Source organism: Limulus polyphemus, unplaced genomic scaffold, assembly GCF_000517525.1.
Source record: "Limulus polyphemus unplaced genomic scaffold, Limulus_polyphemus-2.1.2 Scaffold5842, whole genome shotgun sequence".
NCBI lineage: Eukaryota > Metazoa > Arthropoda > Merostomata > Xiphosura > Limulidae > Limulus > Limulus polyphemus.
The window spans coordinates 12,452-23,340 of record NW_013671452.1 but is presented as its reverse complement, the minus strand read 5'-3'; the positions used below and the strand labels follow the sequence as shown (position 1 = coordinate 23,340).

Sequence of the window (10,889 nt, the reverse complement as noted above, 5' to 3'; positions counted from 1 at the left end):
CACCGAAGTAATAGCTTTCTAATTGTTCTGGAGCACAGTTTATGATATATTATTAATGACAGAATTAGAAACCTGTTTCTCTTGTTAATAATGTATCATCATATTAATATCCTTCTAATCTGTCACTTTTAAAAGCTTTTGTTGTCATCTATTGATAAATTTGTTTTGTTTTTAGCAATCAGTAACATTTTAAATTGTCTGGTTTTTTTGTTTGCAGAGGTATAAATAAGACTTAAAAGATGGCAAGGAAAAACGACGTAATGAACCTAGTTTCAAGACTGACAGAGTAATAACTCCGGGTTCATATAACATTTTAACTACCGATGTTAAATACAGAAAAGATAAAATAATTACAGCTGTTTGTTCTTAAGATTGTTAACGGAGACGTTTCTTACATAACCAAGTTTTTAACTTTATAGGTCTGCAGAAAGAAAGAAAAAAGATTGAATTTTCTTTGCTATTTTTACATTGTTTAATTCAATTGTGTTAACTGAAAGTTCAAGAGCAAAATCAATAATTCAAAAATAATTGTACAGAAAAATGATGCGAATTGGAAGTAAACATTTGTTGATTTCTCTTCTTGGAGGACGTGAAAACTAAAGCTGCAAGTCTAGACTTGTAGAAGTTCTCAGTTTATTAAACAAATAACAGCTTTGTGCTTTTCATATATTTAGTAATAGTGGTTCGCCATCAAAGGTCAGCTTTCGAATTTACTTTCCTTCACTGGAGATGGGGCAACATCTACAGGCAACAGGTCTCCCCAATGGCTAATACGTGCACAACGGTATAAATGTCTGAAATTAATATACATTAAACTGAATATAAGATAGTTTCCTTTATAATACTACATACGACAATCACTTAAAAATTGCCGCAGTCAACATGCAACAGTGGGGTGCTCAAATGTTAAGGTGATAAACCTGTCCATTCAATATATCATTGTTCAGTCATGTTTAAGAACTATTTTTTGTAAGTATGTGAAGCCTGTTCACAACTTTTATAGCAAAGCAGAATAATCAAATGAGCACAGTGAACTTACCACTTATGCTTAGCTTTGGTAAAGATGACTGTTACTATGGTACAGTGAATTTACCCCTTATGTTTAGCTTTGGTAAAGATGACTGTTACTATGGCACATTGTACTTACCCCTTATGTTCAGATTTGGTAAAGATGACTGTTACTATGGCACAGTGAACTTACCCCTTATGTTTAGCTTTGGTAAAGATGACTGTTACTATGGCACATTGTACTTACCCCTTATGTTCAGCTTTGGTAAAGATTACTATTACTATGGTACAGTGAACTTACCCCTTATGTTTAGCTTTGGTAAAGATGACTGTTACTATGGCACATTGTACTTACCTCTTATGTTCAGATTTGGTAAAGATGACTGTTACTATGGCACAGTGAACTTATCCCTTATGTTCAGATTTGGTAAAGATGACTATTACTATGGTACAGTGAACTTACCCCTTATGTTTAGCTTTAGTAAAGATGACTGTTACTATGGCACATTGTACTTACCTCTTATGTTCAGCTTTGGTAAAGATGACTATTACTATGGTACAGTGAACTTACCCCTTATGTTTAGCTTTGGTAAAGATGACTGTTACTATGGCACATTGTACTTACCTCTTATGTTTAGCTTTGGTAAAGATGACTGTTACTATGGCACAGTGTACTTATCTCTTATGTTTAGCTTTGGTAAAGATGACTGAAGAAGACATACTGCTGCACGGTTAACTTACCCCTTATGTTTAGCTTTGGTCAAGATGACTGAAGAAGACTCTTACTGCTGCACGGTTAACTTACCCCTTATGTTTAGCTTTGGTAAAGATGACTGAAGAAGACTCTTATTGCTGCACGGTTAACTTACCCCTTATGTTTAGCTTTGGTAAAGATGACTGAAGAAGACTCTTACTGCTGCACGGTTAACTTACCCTTTATGTTTAGCTTTGGTAAAGATGACCTCATGGAGGTGGCCATCATTACAGCACATTCGACACACAACGTGTTTTCTTCTAGGAAGAACTGGTTCAACAATTCTTGGCCACTTATTTCCTGGAATTACATTATTAGTTAAAACCAATAAGATGGTCAGTGCATCAGTTTATTGTTTTTGTATGGAAATAAAACAGGCATATATTTTAGTATCTTAGCTTTTCATCTGCATACGTACATCTGTGATTGAAGTTAGCTTAAGTAAGATAGTGATTCATAACCCAGAAGTTTTCCTAAAGATGAACAGAACTAAAGAATGACTTTCTTTTCCATCATGGAAGTTGTACGTTTTTAGCGTAAAACCTAAGCCTACATACCTAAGCCTAAGGCGTCATACAAAGTTACCCCTGGAGAGTGATGGATTATCACTTTTATTTCAACAGTTACAGTTAACTCATTTTCAAATCACACAAATAACAAATTTTGTGATAATATTCTGGATTTCTGTAAAATTTATTTCTTCCAGCGTGACACTGAAGACTAGATTATAAAGTTTTTATTTAGTTACGACAAAAACAACTCGGGTAAAAATACTTACCATTTCTTCCTTTCCTGAGAACAACGTATGAATATCTGTGGTTACATTTCTTCATTGTCTGAAACATGAAATTGTAAAATTTTCAGAGAACTTTATGTAACAACTTCCACCAAAAAATCTGATAAAAATTATTCAATAATAATAATAATAATAGTTTTTTTAATTATGAGTAACAGTAATTATGAGTCTGTAGTGTTTAATATTATTTATTCCTCATAGTTTTACCACTACAATACTAAACATTGGCCCCATCAGCTTTTTCTATACACCACATTGCTTGTGGGCCCACAACTTTGTTGGTCACGGGTCACGTAAAAATTTTTAACATAAATATCAGCTAATCCCATTAATTCCTGCTAAAATTTCCTATACATTTTATACAGTAAAACTTGTATGAAATTAGCAAAACCAATGACCAAAGGTCAGTATTCAAAATGGTAGATGTTTAGATTTTGTGACAGAGAATGCTGTTTTGTTCAAAAAAAAGATTTTGTATATGCAACTTAGATTAAGGATTCAAAGAGCAATAATAATGTGGTCACTGAGTGACCTTCATGACCTTATTATAGAACATATAACAAGAGTAAGCCAAAGTCATATACACGAAAACGTTTCTTAAACAGTCCAAATTCACCTCTTGTATTCTTCTACCTTATTGTGTTCAAATATGTAAATGTTTCTTGACCTTTGGCCCCTGTATTTCAACCCCCTTCTCCACTTGTACTACTCAGACATCTTTATGTGTTGAGATTGTTTTCTGTTGAAAATTAGTTCAAATACTCAAAATTATGGTAAATGATAACGAAATTCTGGCATTTTAAATTTTGTGTCATAATATAAGTTAATTTTCCAGAAATAATACTGTAAAAAATCAAAATATTCAAATAAGATCATAACTTCAATGAAATTCTCTTGCAGTTAGAGTGGTAAAATTTTCTAAAATGTCTTTTTATAACCACATTATTCACATCCTCAAAATAAATTTTAAAAACAATTATTTTTTTTGAACACATGACAGCACCCCTTCCAAACAAAATATAGATGTCTGTCATTTTGTTTCTGTTTACCTCATTGGCTTGAAATTGTCAAAGATATTCCAGTTTTTCTAAGTATTTCCATGAGATTCTATTTTATACTAAACTCTGATATTGACCTTAGGTCGTCGACCTTGCCTGGTTCTCCTTTATCTACCACAATCCAATATGTTAGTGTACATAATAAAATCAATTTGTTAACTTTAGTTAAAATTACTATGATGCTAATAATAAAATTTCATAAACTCTTATTCTCAATCACTTTACATCGACGTACATCTTTTAAACACTGCAACTCTGTCCGTAAATGATAGTTATCGCTCAAATATTTGATAAATTAATCCTTAACAGCAATGTGTTCTAAAGAAAATTTTCAAGTTGTTTAGCCACAAAAGAAATATATTTTCCTTATCAGAATACATTAAAACAGTGTTTCCCAAACTTTTGTCATCTATACCTCCCCTAATAAATATGATTTCTTGTGCATCCCCCCATTTTTTTTAAAGGAGTGAAAGAGTGAGTTAAGTGACGAGATATATTACATGGGTACGTATTAAAATGTGTTGTAGTAATTAGTTATTATATCCATTAATGAAAAATATTGAACTGCTTAATTCTGCGTTACTCCCCTAATCACTTTTGGGAATTGCTGTATTAAGTGTTTTTGTTTTTGATTCAAAGTCTTAAATTAACTAACTTTTCAATTAGAATTACTTCATTAAACATTTATTCTTTTAAAGTCTCTTGGGGGCACAGCTTACTTGAGAAACAAAATTATTTAAAAACAGACAGAATGTGATTTGTCAACAAAAAGTATTTAAAACAGACAGACTGTGATTTGTCAACAAAATTATTTAAAACAGACAGAATGTGATTTGTCAACAAAATTATTTAAAACAGACAGACTGTGATTTGTCAACAAAAATTATTTGACTGTGATTCGTCAACAAAATTATTTAAAAACAGACAGACTGTGATTTGTCTACAAAATTATTTAAAAACAGACAGACTGTGATTCGTCAACAAAATTATTTAAAACAGACAGACTGTGATTTGTCAACAAAATTATTTAAAACAGACAGACTGTGATTTGTCAACAAAATTATTTAAAACAGACAGACTGCGATTTGTCAACAAAAATTATTTAAAACAGACTGTGATTCATCAACAAAATTATTTAAAACAGACAGACTGTGATTTGTCAACAAAATTATTTAAAACAGACTGTGATTTGTCAACAAAATTATTTAAAAGCAGGCAGACTGTGATTTGTCAACAAAATTTTTTAAAACAGACAGACTGTGATTTGTCAACAAAATTATTTAAAACAGACAGACTGTGATTTGTCAACAAAATTATTTAAAACAGACAGACTGTGATTTGTCAACAAAATTATTTAAAACAGATAGACTGTGATTTGTCAACAAAAATTATTTAAAAACAGACAGATAGACTGTGATTTGTCAACATTGATTAAATATTAAATTACTTACCTTATCATTCAGAAGAGGAATATACGAGACTTCAAAGTTACAGGGAATTTTACTGTCTGCTACGGGACACTCCATGTTATGAGGACACTAAATGAAGCGAAACAAGTTTCAACAATCATAACCTTAGGTGTTTTAATAAATAAGTTAATAAAATATTGTCCTGTTACTAAACTAACTGGTGTTATATATAAAAAGTTAGGAAATCTTTTTTGCATAATTAACATTGCTGTTCATTATAGGCATGTCAGGATGTACAAAACAACGATACTCAGGGGTTCGCGTAGGTAACACCATCTCAATAAACAAGTAAGTTTTTTAATACTGATGTTCTTTTTTAATTGCACACTCAGTTACATATGTCTTTTATTTGATAGTGAAAAGTGGGAGAACGAGAAAATTATTAGTTAATAAAAACAGTTTGTTGGGTTGGTGGAATCTTTCAAAAACATGGGGTCTGCTGGGAAAAAAATGATAATAAAAGGGGTCCTTGGTGGAGAAAAGGCCTTAAGCCTACTTAACCACTTGGAAATAAAAAGAAACTAAAACTTACTGGAGCTAAAACACATGGTTTTTCTTCTTCGTCAAAATGTTTCTAAAACAAACAAACAAAAAAACATTAACAATTATTTTGTAATATGTCAAATATAAGGAGAATAAAAATAATTTGTTTTTATAAAATGTTTTATAATTTGTTTTACCACCAGAGGTGATACAATTATTTCAATGAAATAGATCTTGCTTCTAAAATATAAATCTTATGCATAAACAATACTTTTAATTTATTTTGGCTAAAAAACATATTTATAGATAATGATTATTGTTTTGCTATCATGTTGTTAACACTTCCATCCCTCGATGGATTTTTCAGATTTCACTCTTTTTAGAGCACTAGTACCAAATTAAAACCTACATCACACATACACCAACAGCACACCAGACATCACTTTTCAATACAGTTCTTGTTATATGATGCATTTACTCTGTTGCTCAAGTTCAGTGAAAATCAGGAGTGGTATTAAGAATTCAACAGGCGTTTTAAGAGTAAATAATGTGTGGACGTGTTGTCCATGAAGGACCAAAACAAACAGGATGAACTGGATGCCAGTTCAGGACTGTGAGCGAGATGGGAAATAACTGTCCATCTGAACTTTTCTATTGTAGATGGCATTTCACCCGTCAAGGAAACATATGACGGCTATTAACACTGACCAAAATTTAACCATGTCCAATGTAAAGTACAAATAAATCCACTTCTTTGTAAACCACACTAAAGTGAAAGTTAATTTCTGTTTGTAACAAAGTTGAGTACACATTGTACTTAACGATCTAACCAACTATAGATAAACATAAATACAAATTATTTATGAAAAGAACCCAGATATCATAATACGACCTCTGTCTTCCAGAACAAGGAAAATTATGACTATAACATGTACACAGATCTTTCTCACCTGAAGAATACGATCTCTAGCTTCAAGAACAACAGTGTGACCCGCCTTGGTACCATTTTCTATTATCACCTGCTCGTACAGAAATGGTTAATGCAACATACAAATTATAACCAGTTCTTTGCAAATCTAACAAATACTCTTTGAAGAAATGATGGATCAATAAATCAAAAATTCTTACTTGAAAAATCTAAACCATGTAAGGTTTAATAGCAAGGTATCCGCTACGTGCCCTGAAGTTTGAAATTTTATTGATTTAAAGAAATAATTTTTAAAATGAGCACTCATGTTTGTGAAGTTAAAAAAAAAAAGCATTCTGCAGAAAGTGTTTTTCAGTTATACATGAATGTATCTAACATAACTTGTTATCCCACCTCTTTAAAGATACTTAATACCAGGTTATAAACCAATGTGTAGAGGTTTATAAACTTGGGGTACTTACCAACATATCTACAGTCTTTCTCCACAGTTGATCAATGAGATTGAACCTATCACTGGCAGAAGGTAGTTCAAGAAGACTGTAGCAAGAAGTCACTATATCGTACGTTCTCTACGGTAGAAAAAGATTGACAGAAGGTAGTTCAAGGAGTATGTAGAACAAGTTACAAATATAAATGTCAAGTGACAGTTACTCTAGAACATCTTAATGACCATTATTTCAACTTAGTGACTTCTGTTATTATACCTTATTTGTAATATTTGCATGAAGGTACACGAGGGCTATTTGTGCTAGCCGTCCATAATTATGAACTGATAAACGAGAGATAAAACAACTAGTCACTGTAACTGCACCCATTTCTAACGCTAATGTAATAGTGGTAATTGACTGTCACTGTTGTGATGCACCCACTCTAATTTCATACAAAATGGGAAGCAAACCATGAACCCTCAGACTTGCAATGCAGCACTAGGCCGTGACCTATGACCCACCTATGACCCATGACCCACCTCCGAGTGAGACATCAAGAAGTAATATTGAGTATGATAATAAATGTTTTGAATGAAACTTAAAAAAAAAAACTTAAATCTTCGGTTTTGTTGTCCCGTGACACACGAGAATTTACAAGTCTTAGCTTTCAGTCTCTGGAACTTAAGTAATTCTTTTCGTACACTAAATCTTAATGTATAGACAGGAACTAAGTTAATTGTTCTAATTACTCATCCTTCCTTCAAATTCCAAGAAAGAAAAATAAATCTCTTGGGAACTCTTGACAGAAGCCACACCCATTTCTAACATAGTCGTATGAATTTGCACTCAATACTATTTATTTCTGTAGATGTTTATAACCAATAGAAAGAGCTGATTTTTAAAGTACAATTTTCTATTGGTTGTTTTCAAATTGGCAGAATTCCATACAAGTTCTTGAATATACTCTCAGTATTGTTGCTGCTTATGTCTTTCTTAGAACTTATATATCACCTAGAAATATGTTAGTTAGATAGACAATTAAATTGTATTTAGGTGTTATTTTATATTTTAGTTATTTATGTTTCAAAATGCGTATTAGAAAGGTTTAATAATTTTTTAAAAATATAACAAAGACTTTGCCGTAGATTTCATGAGGCTTAGTGTCATATGCGATTGCAACAACATGCTACCAAAGACTAAAGTGTCTCTGCCGATGATACGATAATATTTCCTGAGTACACCTGTTAATGCTAAAGGACAGGAAAGGAAAATAAAACATTAAAAACCAACTATATGTGAAAATGTAAAAACTTGCAATTAAGAATATAACCAAACGAAGATCTTTCAAGATTAATCGACGAAAAAATTAAAAGGTGTGTATATTTTTCCATTTCTTAATTTTAAAAATTTCATTGCACCATAATTGTTGATGATAATACTCGAAATACTCAGAGTCTGAGTACAAATAACTACAATACAAAAATAACGGATCTTTTGTTAATATACTTAATTAAAATAATCTCATTCTTTATGTTTAAAATACTTGTAATCTTTAACAAAATTTTACCAATTGTTGTGACAACGTGTTAATAAAACTCAGAATTATCATAAGCATTGCTGTATTATTCCCCATACGAGTAAGTACCCAATCAGCTAAGCCCAAAAGCTCATTTCATACGTACTTTAATAGATAATTTGGGTTTGATACTGTGGTCACAGTTTTATGTAAAACAGAACAAACTAGTAAGTCATCATCTATGTAATGAGATTGTTTTTTTTTTTCATAGCTGTATAATAGCATTTAGAAAGTACTTCAAACAAAACCTTCCTAACCTCATTAGAAGCAGGCAAGAACTGTCTGAAAAAAATACCATCCATAAACATCCTGCTGTTCTCGTCTCCGCCTAAGAACATATAAAAAAGAAATTAAATTCATATATAAAGTGGTGGATTAAGACACCTCATGGCCCCCTCGTGCATATTATTTTTGTTGTACAAGACAAGCGTTACTTCACGGTTAAATATACACTTTAGTTTACATGTGTATGTTTATAGTTCCAGTTTTTGTGTATATATACATGTTTTAATGTTAATCCTATTTTAACAATATGAATCTTGCTTGAAAAAGTTATTTATTCATAACTACAATAAAATTTAAAACGGTACTCACAATTTAAGAGAAAATTGTTTTTAAAATTCATTTCCTTTCTAAGAATTATTCTTTACATACAGTATCTTAGCCTGAAGTTTGTGGGGCAGCAGCCCCGTCTACCCTCTCATTAATCCACAATTGTATATAAATTTGTTAATGAACAATTAGCAAATTACTATTACAAAAAGGATTCAAACTAAAACACTCCTGTGAATTATATCTTAAAAAATAGTTCACTGAAAGGTTACACTTTATGTCGATAAAGAATAATTTCAATGGAAAAAATATTTTTTTTCTACAAGTTGTTGTTCAACTTTCAATAGTTTAGGTTTTTCTTACCACTTCAAGAGTTAATTTTTTAAGTGTTCTTCACATAAACCATGTTTGTTTGATTCCAGTGTACAGTCCTTTACTCACCGTTAATAACCTAGAATACTTCAGATATGTGGATAACATGTGAAATACTATCCATCATTATTTTGTGGATTAACAGTTTTTCAATTTAATTATTAATTTATTTTCTTCACCAAACTGTAAATTTTTACTGATGAACCATGAATTCACCAAAACTAGTCTAGTGCAGTAGAAGTAGCAAATAAAAGGAGAGATTAGGCCTCTAATTTGCCTTTTTTTCACTGAAATTTGTGTTCTGGTGAAGAAAAAATGAATAATTAAATATATCGGCTATAACGTTGGTATAGTGCAAAGCTACACAATCGCTATCTGTGCTCTGTCCACCGAGGGGGGAATCAAATCCCAGATTTTAACTTTACATGCCAGTACACCATTGACAAAAACTAAGAGCTAGATAAGTTTCCTTTTGTGATTAACCAATAGCATATCTTTTGTCATGAAACCTGGTAAACCTTGACTGTAAGCAAACAATAGTTGTAACTTATAATACAATCAAACTTACCTTGAACCAAAAGCTGAGAAAGATTATTCATATCACTTGATACATCCACACAAAAATACTCTATTATTGATCCTCCCCATGCTGAATGAGCTGCCCTAAAAACATAAAGAGAACCCGGTTAGTTGAAAACTAATGTGTACAATAAATGAGAGGACAGTATATTGCATATAAAGTTAAACGTGTAAAAAACAAAAATTATAAGGTAATTAAGAACACAAGTCTTTAAATAAAATGTTTAACATGCAATTTCATCTCTTTAAAACTATTTGAAATTTTTCTTCTAATATTTCCTATCCTCACAGACACAAACTGAACTATCAGATATAAAACATATTGATACATGTTCACATGGCCATTTCAAGGACTGAATATCAAGGATTCTTGTGTGTCATGCAGGAATAAACCTTTAGTTACAGCTACACACTTTAAAGGTTTACACTCACACCTTTAGTTACAGCTACACTTTAAAGGTTTACACTCACACCTTTAGTTACAGCTACACACTTTACAGGCCTACACTCACACCTTTAGCTACAGCTACACACTTTACAGGCTTACACTCACACCTTTAGTTACAGCTACACACTTTAAAGGTTTACACTCACACCTTTAGTTACAGCTACACACTTTAAAGTTTACACTCACACCTTTAGTTACAGCTACACTCTTTAAAGGTTTACACTCACACCTTTAGCTACAGCTACACACTTTAAAAGTTTACACTCACATCTTTAGCTACAGCTACACACTTTAAAAGTTTACACTCACACCTTTAGTTACAGCTACACACTTTAAAGGTTTACACTCACACCTTTAGTTACAGCTACACACTTTAAAGGTTTACACTCACACCTTTAGTTACAGCTACACACTTTAAAGGTTTACACTCACACCTTT

The 10,889-nt window shown here is 31.6% G+C and overlaps 1 protein-coding gene across 1 annotated transcript in view; it reads right to left on the bottom strand.

The window, feature by feature from the left end:
• Positions 1-448: 448 nt before the first annotated feature.
• LOC106473046 (methyltransferase-like protein 17, mitochondrial) overlaps positions 449-10,889 on the bottom strand; it is a 19,525-nt gene continuing 9,084 nt past the window's right edge. Inside the window, exons 6-14 of the mRNA XM_022401557.1 lie at positions 9,993-10,106; positions 8,758-8,828; positions 6,958-7,065; positions 6,519-6,587; positions 5,618-5,659; positions 5,068-5,154; positions 2,541-2,598; positions 1,942-2,062; positions 449-794 (exon numbers count right to left, since the gene is read on the bottom strand). Coding sequence (XP_022257265.1) covers positions 698-794; positions 1,942-2,062; positions 2,541-2,598; positions 5,068-5,154; positions 5,618-5,659; positions 6,519-6,587; positions 6,958-7,065; positions 8,758-8,828; positions 9,993-10,106 — 767 coding nt within the window. The 3' untranslated portion in view covers positions 449-697. The remainder of the gene's footprint in view (positions 795-1,941; positions 2,063-2,540; positions 2,599-5,067; positions 5,155-5,617; positions 5,660-6,518; positions 6,588-6,957; positions 7,066-8,757; positions 8,829-9,992; positions 10,107-10,889) is intronic.